Source organism: Amphiprion ocellaris, chromosome 24 (genome assembly GCF_022539595.1).
Source record: "Amphiprion ocellaris isolate individual 3 ecotype Okinawa chromosome 24, ASM2253959v1, whole genome shotgun sequence".
NCBI lineage: Eukaryota > Metazoa > Chordata > Actinopteri > Pomacentridae > Amphiprion > Amphiprion ocellaris.
In genome coordinates, this window is record NC_072789.1 from 14,103,766 (window position 1) to 14,127,508 (window position 23,743).

The window sequence follows — 23,743 nt, forward strand, 5'->3', positions numbered from 1 at the left end:
ATATTTTGACATTAAGGTATTTTACGTACGTTTATTAAGCAAATGCAATCAATTTCTCTTCAAAACGTTTTTGACTTCTCTGATTTATTTTATTTATTTTTATCACGCACTTGGTTTTCGCTTCTTGTTTTTTTCACATATTTTGCAATTATGGTAAACGAGTTCAAAATAATTTACTTTAAAAGATTTTATAAAATTGTGTAGAAAATAATACAAATAAAAAGCATTGAATGAGAAGATGTGTCCAAACTTTTGACTGGTAGTGTATTTTGCAATTTTTTTTTAACATATATGTTTTTCTCCTCCTTTGTCACATATTTTCGACATTTGGTAAGTAGTTTATTTAATAATTTATGCATTTCATTCCGAAAATACGTTAAAGGTTTTTTTTTAAATTGCATTATTGTGGATTACTGTCATTGAATAATATAATAAATGTAAATGAGCAAACGTGTGTCTTATTATTATCTTATTATTGTCAATATTATCTTTATTTAATTATTTTATATTTTCACTACAAAACGATTTTGTATTTAAATTATTCTTTTTTTTTTAACTGTGTCATTGTAGGCTACTGGCAATAATGTGGCAGAATTTTATTTTTATTTTTTTTACTCAAAATCATTTACATTTTAAAATCATAAAACATTTAAAACCTCTACTGAAAACAAATCTCGTGCTTTTTACATGCATGTGCTTATTTCCTTTCTTCCCTTTTTTTTAAAAAAAGCATAATTGTTTTTTAAGGATTTTTTTTTTACCTGTCATTTAATACTGCTGGCAATATTCCCACAGAAAAAGAACACAAATAAAGTTAATTATGATATAATTATAAACTTGTGGTATATAACTTGGTTAATAATTATTACAACGTTCATTGGGAGCTTGTTTTGAAAATCAAAGAACCGGATGAGAGGGTCGCTAAATAATCCTGTTTAGCTTCACAAGGTTGGTGAAGAAGGCAACGTGGCTGGCGGGGTCCCAATACGCTTCCAGGCAATATTCTATAGGTCAATTAACGACCGCTATATCCTTAACACTGCATAATTTAGGGGTTCTTTCTTCCTTTTTACATTCCCAGCGTCTATTCGGCCATAGACAGGAAGCTCGGTCGTGGATTCTAAACCATAATACGTACGAAAATGTCACAGTATTAGAAATGTGTTCCAGTGCTCGTCCGTCGCCATTTATGAATGATTTTCACGTTAGCAAAAGCAAGAGGTGGAACCGCGGCGGTGCAGGGGCGGGCTGAGGCTGTACGAGCAATTTACAGGGCGTGTAAGGAAGTTATTATCAACCAGAGAAGAACAACAGGCTCCTCGGTAGCACAGAGAGGATTTAGCGTTTTCAAAATGCCCGGCAAGAAAGTCTGCATCGTGGGATCTGGAAACTGGTAACTTTCCATCTGCCTTTTTGAAACACAGTCGCTCTATTTTTCTTCATTGTTGCTAAACTGAACGCAGAATCAGTACGCTAGCAAATGTTAACCTATTGCACTCACAATTTAATAATAATACGCCTTGTTTTTATTTTACTTATTACATGTCAAAAGGGAACCGTACAGCTGCTGTTGATATGGTTTGCTGTGTTTTTGAGAATTGCCCATGTTCTCACACAGCACCCTGAAGAACAAGCTACAACATGAACAGGCTCGTTTTTCCATCTTAGATTGGAAAGGAAGTCTGAATTGTCTCACTTGTGCATCTCATGAGTCATAAAGACTAATTTCCGGTGTTACCAAGGTCACAGGCTTTTATTTACAGAGTACCTATGTTTCTATGAGTTCTGCTTCTGAGTGATATTTCCTGAAAAGCCACTATCTGCAATTGGTTTTCTTTATGTATGCCCATTGTGAGATGAAATGCTTGGTTTTCAAACTGTTCTGCATGGCTCCTGTGTTTTTCATATTGAAATCCTCCACATCCTTGCTCCCTCCAGGGGTTCCTCAATTGCCAAAATCATCGGGCACAATGTCAAAGCATCCAACCGCTTCGACCCAATGGTGAACATGTGGGTTTACGAAGAAATGATCAATGGGAGGAAGCTAACAGAGATCATCAATACAGAGCACGAGAACGTCAAGTATCTACCAGGCCACAAGCTGCCCAAGAATGTGGTAGGTGCTGAGATTTAAGGCCAGTCTTGTTTCCTGGTGTTATGCAATTCACCGCTACAATCTTGAAAAATTGTACAGTAAGAAATTACATAGATAAGAAAAACTTAACTTTGACCCACATGTCTGGTGTGCCTTCTACTTTATCTGCCTTTGCTGCATAACTGGATAAGAGATTCCTTCGACCTCTTAGAAATTTTCTCAGTTGTAAAAAGTCTGATTTACCTAGCAATCAAAAAGAATGACTAGTGTGAGAGGCAGTTTTCACATTACACAGTACAGTAGATGCTAGCCTGCAAAAGAAAAACACTACTCTTGAGCATTAAAGATCAAAATATTTATTCATTTATTTTGATTTAATTGTAATATACCAAGCATTTGTTTACGGGAAAAGCACTCAGAGAGTGCAGTAATCCGCCAAGGCTGCTCAGTCGTTGCATCATTTCCGACGGATAAGTCCCGATAAGTCTGTAGCGGTAGATTTGTCGTAGGATCGCAATCATGTGATCGCCAGCAGGCAGCTGATGTAGTGTTGACTTCTTGTCATAGTTACAGTGACGCTGTGCCACGTGATTGTGAAGTCCTCGTGGATTCGCACATGTAAGTTAGCTTCCAAAAAGCTGCAGTTGGGCTTTAGTTTGTGTTTTGGAGTGATCACAGTTTAAAAATAAATCTTTGTTTTTAAACTGACTTTTCATATAGAATCTATGTTTTACATGCATCATATAATATGTTAGAGTTACATGGGAAAGGGAAATGGTGGGGTCATTGTTTACCTTACCTGGTCAGCAACTTACTGTGAAGATGCTGCTTGACTCTGTGCAACCATCTGCTTGGCTGTGATATTTGCTCTGCTACATGTGCTGCAGACAGTTTTGAAAGTATTGTCAGCTATTAAGTCAGAGCTGCTCTGCTGGACCAATTATGTGTTAGCACCATTTTTACATCTGCATTAGCATCTTTTTCTGTTTCTTTGTTCTACAAAACCCGGAACCAATAGTATCAGTGTATATTGGACAACATATCCGGAAATACCGACATCTCTGTGTATTGGACAGGCTCTAATATTTATGCTGTAGACATGTATCGTGTTCCACATATTGGCCCGCTATGATCTAATTCTGTGTCAGGACTAACTTTGTTGTTAATGTCTCATTAGGTGGCTGTTCCAGACATCACAGATGCTATGAAGGGAGCAAAGATCCTCATCTTTGTGATCCCACACCAGTTCATCAGCAAACTCTGTGATCAGATGAAACCTCACATCACAGAGGGAACCATCGGGATATCACTCATCAAAGTAAGATCCTGTGACAGTTTCAGCACAGTAAAAAGAGGAAACTGTCAGCTGACTTTGCTTCTTATTTTTCTGCAGCCACATCATTATATCATGGGATGTTTTAGTTATGCAATACAGAAAAAATGCACACTGCCTATCCAGACTACAAGTTATGGATTTAAATATAGCACAAACACTCATTGATTGTTGTCTTCCAGGGCATCGATGAGGGACCAGAGGGACTGACGCTCATCTCAGACATCATCCGAGAAAAGCTAGAGATTGAGGTCAGCGTCCTGATGGGAGCAAACATCGCCAGTGAGGTGGCGGATGAGAAGTTCTGCGAAACCACCATTGGTTAGACGTGTTTATCTTAAGAATGCACATGCACATTTACTGGTGTTGTTTGGTTACTTTCATTTTTGATAAACTGCATTCAATACAGGAGCAAAAAATGAGGCAAATGGCGTTATCTTCAAAGAGCTGCTGCAGACTCCCAACTTTCGCATCAATGTTGTCCAAGAAAGTGATACAGTAGAGCTGTGTGGAGCCTTAAAGGTAAACAAAAGTGCATATATTGAATATTTACGTTCTTATGTTGCTTTGATACAGATGTGTCCCGATAAACTCTACTGTTCAAAAGTTTGGGGTCACCCAGGCAATTTGATGTTTTCCATGAAAACTCACACTTTTTTTCATGTGCTAACATAATTACACAAGGGTTTTCTAATCATCAATTATCCTTTCAACACAATTAGCTAACACAATGTACCATTAGAACACAGGAGTGATGGTTACTGGAAATGGGCCTCTGTACCTGTATGAAGATATACCATTACCACATTAACAATGTCTAGACTGTATTTCTGATTCATTTAATGTGACCTTCTTTGAAAAGCACTGCTTTTCTTTCAAAAATAGGGACATTTCTAAGTGACCCCAAACTTTTGAAGGGTAGTGTATATAATCTTCTCTCTATATATTCTGTCCCTTCTGTTGCTAGAATATTGTGGCAGTGGGTGCTGGCTTCTGTGATGGACTTGGTTGTGGCGACAACACTAAAGCAGCGGTGATCAGGCTGGGTCTGATGGAAATGATCGCCTTTGCCAGGCTGTTCTGCAAAGGCCAAGTGAACTCCACCACATTCCTGGAAAGCTGCGGCGTGGCCGACCTCATCACCACCTGCTACGGAGGGCGAAACCGTAAAGTGGCTGAGGCTTTTGCCAGAACGTCCAAGGTGAGAAGAAATAAGAATAGACAGTGTTCTGTAGAAGTTAACTAGCAGACGACAACTAACGGAAACAAAAGACACATAAACACGTACATGGTAAACTGTTAAATGTTCTGGTGGGTTCACTTTAGGGCTGCAGCAATCGAATATTCTAATCATCGAGTATTCTACCAATCATTCTGGTGATTAATCGAGTAATTGGATTCCCTCCTTCGCCTGCGCGTGACAGCATCAAAAGTGGAAGTGAGCTCACTGTATAATAGAAATAACTGTCCAGGCTGAATACAGGTGGGCATCCATGCTGTGCTGTACATTTATAGTATAGTACAGGGGTATTCAACTAAAATTCAAAGAGGTACAGTCTGAGAAAATTTATTAAAGAAAAGGTCCGGAACATCATAACGTCTAACTTGAGTTAGTGTGATTTATCCTGATGGTAACTTAATGACTGTATCAAGGTCTGCTTGTTAAGTAAAAAACAATCAGTATGATTCAAAAACATTTTGACAGTATTTGTTGTTGCTTAACATTTAAGTATACAGATATATAAGGCGGTACATATGTATAATGTTCTTCTCGCATTAAGCAAAAGAAGGGCTGCATTTAAAAATAAGAGAAACTAAAATAGCTTTTGAAAAAATGCATCTTAAAATAAGATTCTTGTGAAAAATAAAGTTTAGCTGCAGCTTTTTCTCTTTTTCTTTAACTGTCACATCTTGACTGAACAGTCTCAACCAACTTTACAATATATAAATCTCAACAAATCTTAATTGTCTTTCTTTTCCTCTTATATCTCACTCCTCTACGTTCTGTTGCTTAGTGAGAGAACTCAGCTGTAGCTCGTCCTGCCAGGATTTTAAATCTAGGCCTAAATGGTGTCAGGGTCATTCTCATGCACGTGTGGAGGAGCTCATTGGTGAACCTGGAACGATATTTAGTCTGAATCATGGTCATGGCTTAACTCACATGCAGTTGGTCTGTATGTGTCCTGAAGGCTGCACTATTCAATTCAATTCAATTTTATTTATATAGCGCCAATTACAGTCAAATTGTCTCGAGACGCTTTACAGAACCCATATGCCTGACCCCCCAGAGCAAAGCGAGATCAGTGTGTTGGCCACAAGTTAAAGTGATTTCTTGCATTATTAGACAGTGTCAGACCTACATGCACTTCAATACAATATCATGTTTGAATATATAAAGTTTATAGGTTCATTGGGTCGCTGTCAATTAGAAATAATCAGCTGCATTGATACAATAAATACATTACACATGTTTAACACTTTTCTACCAGCATTCCTATTGTGCAGAAAACGAGTCAAATGATGCGTTAAATGTCCTATTTTTGTTTCGACAAATTTGAAGCGGAAAGTCTGAATTGACAAAGACAGTAATAACCACCTCATACCTGTTAACTCTGACTGAGGTTTTAGTTTTTGTCAAGCTGATTTACACAGAGAAAGCCTGACTATGTTAAACTGTCTTTGTAGTTCAACCTCAGATCTGCTAAATGCCATAAACACTAGAAAAGCTGTGCCAGTTAAAATAGAATTGTCCCATCAAATTTAAAATTCCCTTATACTTTATTGATTATTGGTCCGGGTCCGTATAGGATGAAGTCATGATCCGGACGGCTGTTAGTGACCTGGGGTCTAGTTTATAAAGCCTCAAGGCAGAGAATTTTGCCTCAAAGCATTTTAGTAATGGAATTAGTCAAATTACCCGAGGAATAGTTTCAGCCCTAGTTCACTCGATAAGCAATTTTTGGTGTACATAGAGGTAGTTTTATACGTCCCTTCTTATGTTTACATCAGGTGCAAGATATAGCATTCACTGAAAGACAAAGTAGTGCAGCACTCATACAACATATTTGACTGAAAGGCGAATGTTTTGAATACTTTTTCTGCCTGTGTCTCTTTTACAACAATGCATGGGTACATTGATAAAGATCAGCTTTTTTTTTTTTTTAAACGACAAACTAGTAAGGATGGTTTTTACCTTGCTGACATGTTTTGACTGCAGTCTGCATATTTCCTCAGAAACATCATCTGACACGTTGATGACGTGTGTTTTATCAGGTGACTGGCATGACCGATCTGTCAGATCAGTCACCTGTAAAATCTTCTCTGTTAGCATACCTTGTCATTTATTTCTCAATGAACTCTCCTAGATAGGTAAAGGTTGAATAAATGCATAACGGGATTACCAAATCTCATACCATGCAACAAGGAGCTAAGACAGAAATTTAAAGATTTAGAACGTTTGGAGTGAGATAACAGAGGTAGAATAAACTGGGATAAGATGTCCCCCTTTTTTTAAAAATATATATTGAATATAAATATATGTACACAAGAAGTGTGCTTAAGTGAACAAATGTAAAAGGCAGTTAAGATATTAAAGACTACAACTCTGTTATTCTACAACTTAATGTAAAATCTTAAAAAGAACTGCCCTCCCCCTCGACACAGCGATGAAACTCCCTGACTGAGGAAAGAAGTTGCTAAACTCATGACTCACCTTGTGAGTCATTTTAATTTACACAAACCTGTGACTTAACTTCAATGCAACCATTACAGTGCCTATAGAAAGTATTGACCAACTTTGGAAGTTGTCTTGTTTGATTGCTATACAGGATATAATGGTCATTATAATTTGACTTTTATTGTTAACATTAGACTCCAATGTTAACATTAGAATCACAAGGCGCTTCATGGGCATCAGTGATTTTCTACACCCTGACTAGTCTAGATCATTTTCTTCTAGACTACTCAGTTGTGTTGCAGGCTGTGTATACTATGGTATATTAAACATGTTACTAAGCTTAACTCCTCCTTCCCCAGTCCATTGCTGAGCTGGAGGCAGAAATGCTCAACGGCCAGAAGCTTCAGGGTCCACAGACCTCAGCAGAAGTCTACAAGATTCTACAAAAGAAGGGCATGGTCAACGAGTGAGTCCCCAGTTTTAATACAGTTGCTTTCAAATTTAGACTTCAAATTTTTCAACACGACATGCATTTTTAGGTTTCGTTTTAACATGTCTACAGTTACGAAGTGTTTAGTTATTAATAGTTGCAAAAAAAGAACCACAAACATTCCAATGCAAACTAGAACTGACAAGTGAGCCATTTTTTTAGCAACCACAGAACATGTGATTTCATGAAGCAGTTATTGAGTAGCACTTGACAAAATAATGATTTCAAAATTTTTGTTTTTTTTTAACTCTATGATTGCTTAAGGCTCTGTCATCGCAAATCAAAATGGGAATTTTAAAATCTAGAAATAAGCTGAGGCTCTAACGCATGAACAGCAAAATAATGAACGCATTTAAACAATTTAGATAATGTAGAAAAACAACAAAGTTAACAGAAACAGAGCACTCTGCATTATTTTAGTATTGCTGTAGGCTGGTTCATAAGTCAACATTTAGAATTGATCAAGTAGCCTACATTATAAGAGACAGACATGTCAGGTTTATAGCAGATCCACCTACATCAAATCATGATCAAGACACAGCTTTGCCATACACATCTCTCCAGATCACACTCTGAGATTTACTGTTTGTCCCAGCTGCAGTTTTACATTACCTCTGAAAAAACAGTCACCACACTGGTTCTTCAACGTTCAGTCAGCCACTCTGCCCCACCTGTGCCAGGTTCAACATTCATTTAAACCTGCGATAAATACTTGTCTTTTACCTCAGCCCCGTCTCCTCAGCTCTCTATCTGTTTTATGGAATCTAGCCAGCGCTAGCTGCTGATATGGCAGCATGCTTCTCAAAAGACATCAAAACAATAGGTGTTGTTAAGCAACCAGGTGTGGCTTGAGGGTTAAGGGCAACACTGTACTGTGGTTTGCTGTGGTAGGTAAAAATGACCCCTAAGTGGTTTGAAGTATAAGTTATAACTCCGCCAAGGAACGTGACAGAGTTATGTGACAATTGGCATTGGTTTGTTTGTCCGTTCACCACATTACTCAAAAAAACAGACTAACAGATTTGGACTTTAAGGTGCATCACTGCCAAAATCTAATCACTTGGTTCTTGTGTCATTTCTGACCTTCCCTGAAAATTTCATCCAAATCTGTTAGTCCCTTTTTGAGAAATACTCAGAGAGACAAACAGACAAACCAATGCTGATCGTCAAATAACTCTGCTGCGTTCCTTAGCAGAGTAATGAGGGATTCATAGGGTTAAGTTGAATCAAATGACAAGTAATCCATACATGAATTCGGCTCTTTTCTTTTTGTACATACAAAGACTGGGAGGAAAACTATGGGAAAAATAAGTTTGCTGATTTACATTTTAGTATAACAAGGATTTGTTGACCAACAAACATGATAGATTTAATTTGGCATAGAGCATCAAATCAGGGCTTCACAGTTTTGTTCAACTTTTGGTACGAACAGCAGCCTCCAGAAAAAATGTAACTACGAAAAATTGTTGGTGTTACTGATGTTTATAATAATACGGAAAGTACAATGTACACAGCCATAGTTTACACACACAATGCCTGATCAAACATTTATTACTGCAGGGGATTTTTAGTATTTCCTGTCTTGGACAATAAATTATGGAAAGCCATAATGTTTTTTACAACGGGACAACTTTCGCTTTGTTTGTTCTCGTCGCTATGTGAAGCATGGTGACATATAATTGCCAGCATTGGTCCATCTGCAGCATGAGCAGAGGTGTAATTAGAAGTGAAAACACCTATGCGGGTGCCCAGTACGGTCAAAAAGCTATTTGTGCCACTGCTGAGCCACTTAAGTTGACCTCTCTGTCCCTGATCTGTGGACAGTTAATTTGCAGTGTCCCCTAATAAACATCCTTTAAAAACTGAGTCTATCTACTTCTCTTTCCAGGTTTCCTTTGTTTGCAGCAGTCTACCAGATCTGCTTTGAGGGCAAAGAAGTGAAAGAGTTCATCACCTGTCTGCAGAACCACCCAGAGCATATGTAAAGTGTGCTAACACTGCCTCGCCTTCAGTACCAATTTACTACCACTAGAGGGTAAAAGAGATTTGTCTGAGAGAAACGCACAATACAGCAAAACTAATACAACCCAGGACACTTACTTAGGATTAGCTTGTATTTCTGACATTTCATAATGGAAGCTGCACTCTGTTGTCTAAGCTTTGAAAGAATTTTTACCAATTTGTCTTTTATTTTGTTAAATGTTCTATGATATTCAAGGCTCTTGGGAACATTATGAATAGAAAATGGCATTTAATAAGCTGCAGAACAAATCTTTCCGATCAGTTATAAGAGTTAAGATATCTTCCAAGGCTGACCACTCCGTTTTTAATCCTGCCAAAAGTGTCCTCATTTTTGTTGACTTACATTTCACGATATGATGTGTGTTTGTAATCCCAAAATTACGACAAAAAAATCTTTTTTTATGTGGAGTTGGGGTTTTTTTGTTTGTTTTTTCAATAAATCAATTAATTAGAAATGGAAAACAGTTGGGTTTTTTTTTTTATGTCTGAGAAACTGAGAAACAGAATCAGTCAAGAAGGCTTTGTCACACTGGCATTTTGTAAATATGAACTTTAATATTCTGTCACAAGGGGGCACACCAATCCCATAAGAGTGTTTTGGTGGGACTTTTGCTGGTTCCGTTCTGTAACCTGCCTTACACCCGTCTTGCACAGTTCGCTGAAATGGGAACTGGCTCTGAGAAGCCAATATTCACTCCTGTGTGATTGAGTTGTGTGTTGGATCCCACAGTCAGTCTGACGGCTGAAACTGATTCCCACGAGGGCCGCAGTAACTCAGTATGAGAAAGCGGATTAAAGAACAAACAGTGTCCTTGTCCCTCCATCTCAACCATGTTGCAAGTCAGACTGATGAAACCTTTGATACTCTTAACAAATGTCTGTCTCCATCTGTCTCCCATCACATTTTTTTTGTCTGTATCTGACAAATGAATCTACTTAGTTTTTCTGTACTTGCATCCTTAAAATATACAAAGTAAAGTGCATCACTGTACTGTAAAGTCATGGCCGATATTATTGACATCCCTGGAATTTCTCCAGAAAATACACCATTTCTCCCAGAAATTGTTGTAATTACAAATATTTTTGGTATACACGTGTTTATTTCCTTGATGTGCATTGGAAAACACATGCACAGGGAGAACATTCAGACTCCACACAGAAAGATCCGGGCCCGGGCTGGGATGTCAACTGAGGATTGGGCCCCGTCAAGTCAATGCAGCACCAAAGCCTATGGGATTATTCTTGGCATTCTGATATTTTTCAACAGTTGAATGCAATTTACATCTTTTGAACATTTCTCTACATGTTGTGAGTCAAATGGCTTGATCCTAAATCAGCTTAGAGCCATTTTAAACCATTCTAACCTGCAATACCTGCCCTCTCTTCAACTCTATCATCAACATCAAAAGGGTTTATTGGAAAGCTCAGTCAAGGTTATAGAGGAGGCACAATGGGTCAGGAGGAGCTTCTACAGGTTCCCATGGGAAGGCTGGGTAACGCAGGTGGATGTCCTGTGCAGTGAGATGGACAGCTCTTCTCATCCCCGAACAGCAACTGTCATCGGTGGGTTTTTTGAGTGAACCCTGAAACCCTGGTGGTTTGACACAAGCCCAGAGTCTCTGTTTCAAAGCAAAGGCCCACCTTCAGATGAGACCCAAGCTTGAAAGAGGAGCTTAATCACCACGGTAACTTGTCTGTTGCACACACACACATACACATGTCCGGAAAGTAAGAGGCCCATTGGACAGCAGAGGATAACCGCATAACAACATGGATTGAGGTCAGTATTGTTTGTGATTTACATGTACTTTTCTGCCTCATAGCCTCATATATAAGTTGTCTTTTAAGCTGCACCAAAAAATGTTAATCATGAAGTGGGCCACAGTGGAGAAGAACATCTGATCATCACTAAATCCTACATATTTAAAGTCTGTTTTCACCTTGATGTGAAGCATCCAAACAAAAGTCTGTCCATCAAGTAGACTGAGGTCAGCTTCTGTCCAAAGTGAAGAAATGTAAACTTTCAGCACCTCTAAAGCTGGCTGATAAACACACTGTATATCTTTTGTTTATCTTGTGTGAAAGGTGAAATGTGAAGACCGCAATTTGTGGTTTTAGTGGGAGTCGCATGCTCAAGTTAAATTACAAAGGGATGATAAGCAGTCCTCATAAAAAGACAGTGGATTATCCAGAATAACAGGAAAGAATGTTGTAATGTTTAAATTTTGGAGCAACACAAGACAAAATTATCTTCATCTCTTTTCTGATAACGTGGATGCAGTAATCTCTGGGACACAAAAAAAAAAGCTCAGTGCAATTAGATTACTCTCGATTCAGAAGGTGGTGGAGACCAAAACAGAGCTTAAAGATGAGGGAATACCAGACTTACGTTCATCAAGCAGATAGAATCATAAAATGAATTTGCTTTATATTCCTTCAGCGTATAACAGGCATAATGGGAATAGTTCAAACAGTGTTAAATCTATATTTCTAAACCCTGCACATACCCGACCATTATAGCAAAAGTCTTACTACAAATGTGTTTCGCTACTAAATTTTAAAAAAGCTATGCTATCTCTCTATATATAATCTCTATATCTGTGTGATATCTACTCAAAAACATTTTAAGATACTCTTCAGCACAGATCTGATTTATGAGGTGTAGCGAGAATGGGCTGTTACTCACAGTTGGCTTATCACACCTGTGTCTCCCATGGATGAATGTAGATCAAAACTTCTCCCCTGAGCACTCCAGGCCTTTAAATTTTAAAAAAAAAATCTGCGCCACTCCAGGCCAGACCACATGGTTCACGCTTTTAGATTTATGGCACCCATAGAAGCTTTGTGAAACCTCACACGTAGGCTAATAGATAACTCACAATATTACCCAGAGGCAAGCAAACCTTCGTTATTATGTTTATACTGTGCATGAATTTTACCCACTTTTTTTTTTATATATGTGAGTGTGTGTTTAACACGGTGGGGTGAGCCTATCCTACATCCTCAGCTAATTACAGGCCACTGATCTCGTCAGCTGTCACCGCCACACTCTTTTTACATGTCAATGACAGCCAAATGGGACCTCATATCCTTCCTCCAGTTCATACAATGCTCTCATTGAAAGCATAAGCGGTGGAGAGAAAACCAGAACAGAAAACGCAAAGGATGCCACTCCTCGTCCCAGCTGGCGCTGGCTCAATGGCAAAGGGCACAGAGTCTTGTCCGTGAAATAACAACCACTCCTACTCCTCTTCTCAAATCCTCATCCTCATCCTTCACCTCTGCCCGGCCGTCTTCATCATCGCCTCGGCCTAATCTGGGCACGTTCATGGGGACGCGCACCCAGACTCCTCTTTTGTGTTTGCCACAAAACTCTGAAGAGGGGAAAATAGAAGCAGGAGGGTGTGTGAGGGAGGGGAGAAAAGGGGGTGGAGGTGGAGGCAGCGGTGCCTGCGGTTGCTTCGATTTGTCTTTTGCTTGTGCAATCCGGGGGGAAGAGGAGGAGAACTTGGCAGGAAGCACGGCTGTGGCACTGCATACAAACACAGGAGCGAAAACACAAGGCCTGTTTGTGTAGGTTTGTTTGACTCTCATCCTCTTACCTCAGGGAGAGTGGAAAAAAATTGCATGAGACAGCCAGAAGATAGGGTCCACTCCTCGCTCCCTCTCAGCCATCGATCCTTCAAGAGAGCCAGAGAATGGACGAGATGAATAAATGTGATCCACATCGGGAAATTACTGACAATAATCCAATGAGATTAATTCAATTTTTACAGTAAAGACTTGGCAGGAGCCCCAGCCTTGTTTGCTCCTTCAAAAAGGCCCTTTGATTAAATATGAAATGCCATCAGGCTTTACATGAGGCTACAAAAAGCACCAGGAGAGTAACCACAATTGATCACTACAGTCTGACCAGACAAAGAGCTGACACAGACAAAGCTGTATAATGTCTTTTTTCCTATTTTACTTGAATCCCCATTCATCTAAATCTCCTCAGGTTGATCTCCTGTGGACTTAGACAAGCTGACTTCAGCGCAAGCTTAACAGCTCTGTCTGATTTGTGGAAGTTGAAATTTGTACCGTATGTACTGTGCTCGTCTCTCTCGGGTCCATGCTTACATGCACATGAAGATGTTTTCTGGGGCTGTTGATGTGGAAGGGGACATTACCAGGTTCCCAGTGCAGCTGCAAATGACACTGTGGTGGAGTCAGATCTGTTCTGTTTGTTGTTATTGCGCCCTAGTGGTTGTTTTGTATATTCATTCATTTTTGTTACCTGAGGAAGGACTGAGGAGGTCACTTCCTTCTAATCTTCCTTGCCTTTGAAAGCCAGTCAGTGGCAGTCACACCTGTTTTGCATCTGTTATCATCCACACCTTCACAGTTTGAAAACGGCATCATCTGTAAGTTCTGTTTGTTTCTTATTATGAAAGCAACATGCGTGTATTATTATTAATTTGAAATGTCATTTGCAAATAGTTCATCTAAGATATCGGTTGATTTCATTTATAGGCCATGTTCTTTGTGATGCTTTTGATTGTGTATGCCTCTTAATCAGTATGTTTGTAGGAGATGTTTGTTTGCAGATTCATTAAGTTAAGAAATAACATTTTGGTGTTTTGTGAACACGTGGTCTGTTTATATGCGTTATACTGATGCAATGTTTTGTTTATCTCTAGTTTTGTTTGTAGTTTCACACTTTATCCTGATTAAACTACCCAACTCAACACATGGCCTGTTGCTTGGAGTTTGATTAGGAGAGTGTTTAGCTGTCTGTATAGCTGAGTAAACGTTCATGGGGACAACACTTAGCGAGGACAGAACAAACACTGAAGTGGCATCCCAACATGTCAGTGTAGCATGGGCTATTCACAAAGCCACTTCCTGCTCCTCACAGCAAATGTTCACAGGGGAGACTTGAACCGGCTGCCTCTGCCAAATCAGATTCAATGTGTCTTGTAGCATTTTGTAAAGGAGGCCAATTTGTTATGAGTTCAATCCTGCATGGTGTTTTATCAGCATAAATTCAAAAGAATTTCATGTCAAAAGCAAAAATCTGAATTACTTCTGTCTTGTACTGTTGGATGTAGGCCTCTGGGACTGTCTGGTGTTTCAATTACGGATGTTTGCAGTAAAGTACATTCAGTACATCCCACTGATGGGGGGCAGTTGGTGCAGGTACACCGAAGGAGCTGTAAGTATTGCAGCATGCCGCTGAGTTGACTGCTTTATGATCGCTCTGGTCTTAACCGCAATTGCTGCTCGTGATCCGAAGGGAAGCATTGTGGTTGAGTGAGAAAGCAGCATAACATGTCTGGGAAACGACCTACTGATAATGAAATAGGTGTTTATTTCACTAAATCTGTCTTACGGACATAATCACATCTGTTCTTTTAGTAGCTGTTTGAACTTTTGAGTATGTCTATATTCCCAGTCTATTTTGCTATATAAGTAAAACTTTACAGTATCTTACAAGACATCCTAGCCCAGGGTATACTTGTGTTAACAGGGTATGAGTCCACTCAATACATCTTAGTAGCGAAGATTTTGTGGCTCGTGGATACTGTGTTTTGTTTTTTTTTTTGTTTGTTTTGTTTTTTAGCTTGTAGTTGTGTAACTTCAGTAGTCGGAGGTAGCTTGCTAAGCACAACACTCGTATGAAGTCATATTTACATGCTATAGTACCAAATTCATCATATAATGTGAAAACGTGCCCTCTCTGTTTTTACCTTAAGGTCTAAAGGGATTAAAGACATTCACAGTCTCTAGACAGAGGACATATTTGCATCTTTCTTTCAGTTGTCCCAAATTTAGAATTAACTTAAGGACCATTTCTTTCCACACATGAGGAGCTTTATTATAAAAGACACCTAATTCAGATAAGCTCTTGCATATCCTTGAATTGAGTTCAGACAGTAATGGACTGATATCCCAGCTTCATGAACTTAATAACTATATTAATCCGTCCTCTGTGGAAAAAGGGCCTGATCTTAGAGTAGTTTTAACAGATGAAGACTCTGTCTTACACTTGTACGCACATCATCTACTTCTACTAAAAATGGCTTAATACAACTGAAAGCAGTACACACAGATCATTTAACTAATGCTAGGTTGTCAAAGATTTATCTGAACATTAGGCCATCAAGCCCTCGATATAGAGGCCAGCCAGCAGCCTTACTGCACATGCTGTGATTGTGCTGAATCCCTCCATCTTCTGGATAAGTATTTTTAAAGCTTCCATTGAGATATTTGGAATCCAATTTCCCCTTGACCTAGTTTGTGCCCTCTGGTTTAATGTCAAGGGAACCTCCTAGAGAATAAAAACTATGTGGTCATAGCTTTCACTACTATCTCACAATAGTAGACGATCACTTGCAAGATGTAAGAACCTTTTGATATGGAAGCTATTTCCTCCTGTATCATTTTCCCAATGGGTTAAAGACAATGTCTTTCTTAAGCTAGGAAAACCTAAATGTACTTTCAAAGGGTCCTCAAAATTTGTCAAATTACAAAGACAGATTTTTAATAATGTTTGCAAGAACCTCTTGTTAAAGCTTGCTGATATGCACACGGACAACTACAGGCAGCACAAATATGCATTTCTTGCTATTGTACAGCTTTCTAGGCAGCTTAGAAGAAACATTCCATACATGCAGAGTAGGTCACTGTTTTAATGTTCTGCACATTTACAGACTGGTAGCATGGACACAAATTTTGGACTGCACCTGGATGTCCACAGCGTGGTCCACAGAGACTGTTGTAGACAACAGGAGATGACTAAATTTATGTCACATGAACCCTAACACTATACATGCAGACATGTAAAGTATATCACTGACTGCCCTGCTGGTGTCCTTTTAATGCAGCAAAGCCTTCATTATGCTCTCTTGTGGTTGTAAACGCAGATAGCTGTGGACCCCATTGATGTTGCATTGCTATGTTGCTTTCTAGTCCACTTAGAGTCGACTCTGAGGATTCTGTTCCATGCATGTGCAGTAGGATGTTCCACACCCACACACGACTACTGTTTTACAATAGTCACAAATTTTGCACTGCACACAAGGCAGATTTGAGGAGATGATGAAATTTATGTCACATGCACCCCAGCGGAGCCTCACACACTTGCAGATATAATACCGGCCTAAGCATTCCCCTTTTCCTGCCCATCTGTCTCCCCTCCCTCACCTATGTGTATGTTACAGTCTATAATCCGACATGTGGTGTAGATGGGAGGGTGGGCCAGTAGGGATGCGAATGGGGATTTCCATTTGTTAACACTGGGAAATAAGTAGGTGTAATGTTTCGTATTGTCTATTCTTGTTGGACTGAAAACTCTGTGAAAATCTGTCTTCTGTCAATTATTGCTGGTAGCATCTGGCCGAACAGAGTTACATCAAGTTACAGTGAAAACAAAGCGTGCACTGCATCTTCTGAAGTCAGAAGTGTTTACTGCAGTCTGGAATGGCCACAGGTGTTGTGGAAAGTCTGCCTTTAAAGAGGGGCACAAAACGGGATAATCGGCAAAAACAGGGATAATGTTGCACACTTTTGGACAGTCTTTTCTCAAAGGTTTTCTTGATGTTGCGCTCATGATGAGCTAGAGAAAGAGAGGTCAAAGCAGGCTTGTTGTTCACCTCTGTGCACATGGCCAACTGCTACATAAAGTTGGGCAATTGCCAAAAACTACAAAAGCAGTTAGATATGAACAGGACATAAATATTGTTATTGAAACAGTGACCATTTCTTCCACACAGCATAGGCAGGGTTGTCGAAGAAAGGACTGGAACTTCCTTAAGTCATTACATGCATACTAAATGCTTTGACCCGTTTCCTTACATCCTCTCATAGAAAATATATATGGCTTTCCTCTACTCCTCACCAATCGTTTCCTTAGTGCTCCTGCAGGGCTCTGACCTGTGACATGAAAGAGTGGGTACCTCTCGCCTGCAATGGATCCGGATGCGCCGCAGGTCAAGATGTATGTTCTAGGATCATTAGCCATTACCTCCCCGCTACACTTTCAGGGCACAAACACATGTGCTCATCAATATACGTGCAAGGTTCTGAACAAAATGGGACTCTGAAGTCAGATTGTTTTGCACTGTAGCTGCATGTAGGTAGTAGTTTGTGCAAATACACCATTAAACTGAGCAGATTTATGTCTCAAAACCGCCTTGACAGGGTTCCCGAGATGCCAAAATGATGAGTCGAGCTCCATGACAATAAAAATAAAAAATAAGAGCTAAGGAGAATAGAAGTGTTTTTCTTTCCTTACTTCAAGATAAGAGCATATCAGAGCGAGTGGAGGAGGAAGATATGGAAGACAGGATGTGATTTAGGAAGGAGAAAGGGGATTTAAACTATGTTTTTTGATAAGATGAGCACCCAAAAGTGTGCGCACAGAAGATGATTGTATTACAGGTAATAAACTGTACCTGTCAAGTATTCAGGCTTATTACCAATCAGTAAAAAACTCAAACCAAGACATTTACAGTGTCATCAAAAATAACTATAGGTTATAGGTATAAAAATCTTATAACTGTCTTTGTTGTTGATTTATTCTTTTATGATGCTTGAAAGTTAGTGAACCCTTTAGAATCTTCTACATTTTTGAATAAATATGACATTAAACATCATCAGATATTTGCACAAGTCCCAAAAGTAGATAAAGAGAACCCCAATTTAACAAATGGGGAGAAAATATTATCTCGGTAATTTATTTTTTGAGGAAAGAGATAGAGTATTCCACTTCTGTGAAGGACAGAAGTTTGTGAAGCTTTGCTTTCAGCATCTGGTATGAACCACTTGTGCAGCAATAACTGCAACTAAATGTTTACAGTAGCTGTTTATTAGTCATGCATATTGACTTCAAAGGAATGTCAGTATGTTGCTCTGTACAGACCAGCTTCAACTCTGGGATGTTTGTGGGTTTCCTTACATGAACTGCTCACTTCAGGTCATTCCATAATATTTCTGTTGGAATAAAGTCAGGACTTTGACTTGGCCTTTCCTAAACATTAACTTTCTTCTTATTTTGCCTCTCTTAGAATGTTCGTAGAACAACTTGTATGCTAAAGGTCACCGTCTCACTGCATGGCCCACTTTCACTCAAGATTCAGTTCATGGAAAATATGCCCTTACATTTTACTTCAGCATTTGCTAATATAATTCAGATTGCATTGTTCCCATAATGATCTCAAGTTGTTGTGGCCCAGATTAAACAAAACAGGCCCAAATCATGATACTACCACCACCATGTTTCACAGAGGGGATAAGATTCTCATTCTGGGATGCAGCATTTTTCTTTCTCTGAACATAATGCTTCACATTTCTAACAAAAGGTTCTATTTTGGTCTCGTCCATCAACACAATAACAGCCTTCTTCCTTGTCCACATAATCTTGAGCAAACTGCAAACAAGCGCAGTGGAGAGCAGCAGCTTTGTCCTTGCAGCCCTGCTATGTGCACCATTGTTCTTCGATGTTTCCTGACTAAAAAAAACGAATGAACGTTAACATTAGCCGATGTGAGACGATCCTTTAGTTGCTTAGAAATGACCCTGGGTTTCTTTGTGACCCTGCTGACTATTACACACTTTGCTCCAGGAGTTATCTTTGTTGGATGATCATTCCTGAGGAGGGTAGCAATGCTCTTCCTGGACTTGTACATGATGTGTCCGACTGTGGACTGTTGGAGTAAAACTCTTTAGAGGCGGTTTTTCAACATTTTCCAACCTTGTAAGAATCAACAGACGTCCTCAGAAATCTCCTTTGTTCATACTGTAGTACACTTTCACAAACATGAGATCTGAGTATCAGACATTGACATGTCACTGTGTCTGGGTGGTTTTGCTCCTTTCTCATTTTTATTTACCATGGGCTTTTTCTTTTTTTTTATTACAATATGCAGTCCTGCATCTCTATGGCTTTTCCTGTCTGCTCTGTGTAAACACAGCCTGCAGTTCAACCCTGTTCAGCTGAAATGTTCCTGAGTGTTTGTGATTGTGAGTGCTTCATGATTGTGCTTAGGAGTGAAGACTGTTTTTTACAGGTTCTGGTAATATTCAAACTGCTTATATTTTAAATGGGACATGTAGGATGAAGTGATTTTAATGAAATGACAATTTGATGATTAGATTTTTTGTTTTGACTTCTCAATTGCATTCTCTTTTTCTACTGTGAAAATGTGATATTTAGGTCATTATTATGCAAAAATGTGGATTGCCAAACACTTCTGTAGCGTCTTCATTATTAACTCTGGAAAGCATAGTTTATGAATGCTGAATAGCACCTTTTTTAAAATTTTAATCTGGCAATCCTCTTATTCAAATATTTTCTCTTTACTGTTAGATGAAAACGTCTAATCACAAGCTTCCAATCATGCAATAAAAGATTTCCATTATGACATGCTAAGTGAAAATGACATGACCACGTTTATTACCCTCCTGCCTCATAGCATTTGATACCAATCAGCATAATACAATATTGCTCCTGGCGTTTAGGTTTAACTGGATGCGTGTGACATAAGGATGGCCTGAGATCATGTTCTTTGTTTGGTCTAGCTTCACAGCAAAACTTTCTGTATGTGTGTGTGTTTATGTGTGAGATGGACGTAATCATTTATCCTTCCCCTGCCCAACGTCTTGCAATGTCGTCAGCCTACTCAGTCTTATTCGACCGCTGTGAGCGAACAATGTTGCAATGCAGTGAGCTTATAGTGGAAGAATGCGACAACGGAATGGAATTACGGGAGAAATTATTGCATTTCCGAGCACAAGGAATGCAGCAGAGATGGGCTGAAGCGGACCATTTGTTCACAGTGGTCATGGAGGGCAAACAGTGGGCGGCTGATGCTGTGGCTGAAGGGCTTGTCACCCAGGCAGCAGGAGACGAACAAGGAATTCAGATTTATTTTTAAGCACTTCTTATTTTGATGCATTCTGCTAAAATTAAACCCCACGTCTTCCATGAGGTTGATTTGACTGATTGGGCCGGTCTCTCTTGCCTTGGATGGGTGGCAGCGAGGAATGCGGCGCTTGAAGGAGTGCCCTGCGGAGAGGCCAATGAAAAGCAGAGCGCTGGTGGCTCCCGGCCGGCATAAAGAAGTCTGCTTGGCAGTAAAGCTGAGAGTCATGTGCCTCCATTTAAATGAGAAGGCAAGAAAGGGAAAGAGAGACAGAGAAGGGGAGGGAGAGAAATAAAGGCTGAGCTAAGATGCTGGGGACTCTGCCAAGCCAAGACACTTGAGGAATGCAGCAGCAGCAGCAGCTCTCTCTTTGCAGTAATACCATTACTGCTATCTGAGTCAGGAAAACAGCTCTTCTAGTCTAGTCAGCAGGTCTCATAGCCAGTGCAAACAGATGACAGGTAACACCATCAGTATAAACAGAGGAAAACTACAAAAAAAAAAAAAAAAAAAAGAATCCTGAGAAAGAAACTGCACGCGAAGAGAGCATAGTAGCATTTCTGGTTTTTGCATCCACACGTGTATCTGCAAATTGTTGCAGCACATCTGTCAGCTGAGCGTTTTTAATGTTTAGATATGAGCATTGTCTTGTCTTGTTTGTGGGATTTTGTGCGAGCCATGTGGTGTGACTCCTCCAGCCCTGGCAGTTAGTTCATAAACACAGGCCTGTCAACAGCTGCTGGTGATGTAATGTGGAACTTCTCCTCACTCTCCTTATCCTCCCGCCTCACCACGCCTCCCAAACTCCCTCCAGCAGCAGCAGCACCACCACCTCCCTGCTTTCTATTGACAAGTCTTGCCGGGTGTCGCTGCAGACTTCAGCGCTGGCAACACAAATAGTGTGTTCATGAGTGTGTTTGTGTGTGGCTTCCCCCCTCCTTCTGCTGCAACACTTCCAGGGGAATTTACAACGGCATGTTTTCAGCTGCCATCAAAGGAAAGTCCACATCATCACGTTGTCTTCCCCACCAAAACACCCCAGACAGTCTGGAAGCTACAGAGCCAGCTACAGACCTGTTGAGTGGAGAGGATCCAGCCGGCGCAGAGTAAGTTTGGATTCCTGCTTGTTTGTCTGTTGACATTATGAGAAGCTGAGCAGTTTCTTCCTCATTCATAGTCATAGGGAGTAGTGTGCAAAAGTGGGTGCAGAGCATGATGGGATAGGTGTCAAGGAATGCAAATTTGGCCTGCAGTGTGGTAAGCAGAGTTAAACAAAGTATCACTTATGCAAAAAGAGTTGACATTTAATCCAATTTAAAGGATTTTCTCTGCATAGATTGAGAATATTTGCACAAATTAAAACAACTTAGCCCTGGTTTTTGAGTTTGTGTTTCAGCACAGCATTTAGAATACTTTAATTCAGGCAAATAAATGCAACCACCACATAAAGATAGTGAGAAAAGTAGAGGAATAATGCTAACTTGCTGGTACAGTTCAATAAATGTAGCCTCTTCTTGAATAAGTTGTTATAAAATGCTAACAATTTCAAGTTTGAAAAATTACACTGAAGCACAGTAGTTGAATTAAAGTTTGCAAAATATTAACTGTCTCACAACTGCAAATTATGTTAGCACTTAATGAGTTGCAATCAGACACAATTTTAGAATTACAAGAAAGTTAAACTAATCCTTACTTTGTTTTTCTTCAGAGACTCTTGTGTGATTTTGGTAGAATGCTTTGGATTGTTGTTATGCTGGAATATTCCTCTTCTGCCAAACTTCTGCAGACTCAGAGTGATCTTATCAGCTAGTATTTTGGTATATTCACAAGCGTTAATGTCGTCTTCTATAAATGTCATTTCCCCAACATCTTCTGCACTCATGCAACTGCATAGAATCATACACCCACCTCTGGGCTTCACTCTAGGGGCTGTGCATTCACGGTGGTAGTCCTGGACAGGCTCAAACCAAACATGCTGGCCCCTATCTCGGTTAAACAAAGTTATCTTGGTTTCATCTGACCAAAGAACGTGCTTCCAGTATTCATTATCAATACACATGGTGTACCCAGTGTTGTTTAACTATTGGTCCTTGTGTCATTTCTGACCTTCCCTGAAAACTTTAGCCAAATCCATTAGTCCATTTTTGAATAATGTTGCAAACAGACAAACAGCCGGACAGACAGACAGACAAGCCCACACCCATTCTCACATAACTCCGCCATGTTCCTTGGCGGAGTAAAAATGATGCTGTGACAGCAACAGCAAAATTAGCTAAATAAACATTTGCCAATTCCATAATTATTCTCTGCCTAAAAGATGTTGCCACTTTGCGAACTAGCTGGTTGCAGAAAGTAGTTCCTAGCTTTTCTAATTTTCCATTTACTGCTCAGAAGATGCAGGCACTTTGCCAGTTACCTTCATAACAAAAATTATACAGAGAACACATCTTTACTGTTGGCGAAATTCACCTTTGCTAGCTTTCTAATTGTCCCATAAAAGCATATAAGATGTCACCATTTCCAATTAATGAGCTGCAATTCTTTTAATTTTGAAAAAGGCTAAAAACACAACTTTTAAAGAAATGGGGAAAATATAGTTGGCTCACTAGCCAAACTTGCTTCCTCACAATGCAAAAATGTGGATGTTTAGCTCATTAGTTAATTGAAGCTAATCACAAGTTGAGCATTACAAAAAGGATACTGACAACAAAAACAATATTTTTTTCAACAATAAAAGGTAGTTAACCTACTGACCTTTCACACCCACAACATGCAGCCATTAGCTATCTAATTAATAGTTAATTAGGTAGAGGATACATGATAAGCTAAATGCAGAATCATTATTTGGATGAGAAATGCTGATAATTATGAGGTTTAAATAAATTAAGATATATCTATTCAAAATAAGACAGTGCAAGCATATAACAACACTCAGCCATTTATTTGTTAGATAAAACCCTCTGAAACTCTGAAAAACATCCTTAACTGTTGACTTGTAATGCTTGAAAGAGATGTTTGTGCTTCAAATGCTGTTAAACTGATGTCTACAATAGTCTACTGTGAGAGAAAGCACAACGGAAAACATTTGCACAGACAAACATGCTGTTGTTTCTCAAGCTGTCGGCAGCCTGCTGATGAAATGCATGTGTTCAGTTTTTCAGTGAGCTGCCCATCGCATGATGCTCGCATACCAAACTGAGAGGGGGGGGCACAGTTGTGTATT

At 39.5% G+C, this 23,743-nt stretch overlaps 2 protein-coding genes across 2 annotated transcripts in view; both read left to right on the plus strand.

The window, feature by feature from the left end:
• The first annotated feature begins 959 nt into the window (after positions 1-959).
• Positions 960-10,078, plus strand: LOC111581789 (glycerol-3-phosphate dehydrogenase 1-like protein). The gene is made up of 8 exons (XM_023290129.3): positions 960-1,393; positions 1,939-2,116; positions 3,273-3,413; positions 3,611-3,749; positions 3,838-3,950; positions 4,396-4,629; positions 7,464-7,570; positions 9,483-10,078. Exons 1-8 carry the CDS (start codon positions 1,194-1,196, stop codon positions 9,577-9,579), a joined length of 1,209 nt encoding a protein of 402 aa, XP_023145897.2. The 5' UTR covers positions 960-1,193; the 3' UTR covers positions 9,580-10,078.
• An 11,289-nt stretch (positions 10,079-21,367) lies between these two features.
• The window catches only part of LOC111581816 (nck-associated protein 5-like), a 155,340-nt gene continuing 152,964 nt past the window's right edge, over positions 21,368-23,743 (plus strand). Inside the window, 1 exon segment of the mRNA XM_035957365.2 lies at positions 21,368-21,626. Coding sequence (XP_035813258.2) covers positions 21,496-21,626 — 131 coding nt within the window. The 5' untranslated portion in view covers positions 21,368-21,495.

What these genes read in the sequence shown, in the direction of transcription:
- LOC111581789 (XM_023290129.3), top strand. Translation starts at nt 1,194, where the DNA reads ATGATTTTCACGTTAGCAAAAGCAAGAGGTGGAACCGCGGCGGTGCAG. An exon ending in CTTTTGCCAGAACGTCCAAG is followed by an intron (nt 4,630 to 7,463) that starts GTGAGAAGAAAT and finishes CTCCTTCCCCAG; the next exon opens with TCCATTGCTGAGCTGGAGGC. An exon ending in AAGAAGGGCATGGTCAACGA is followed by an intron (nt 7,571 to 9,482) that starts GTGAGTCCCCAG and finishes TTCTCTTTCCAG; the next exon opens with GTTTCCTTTGTTTGCAGCAG.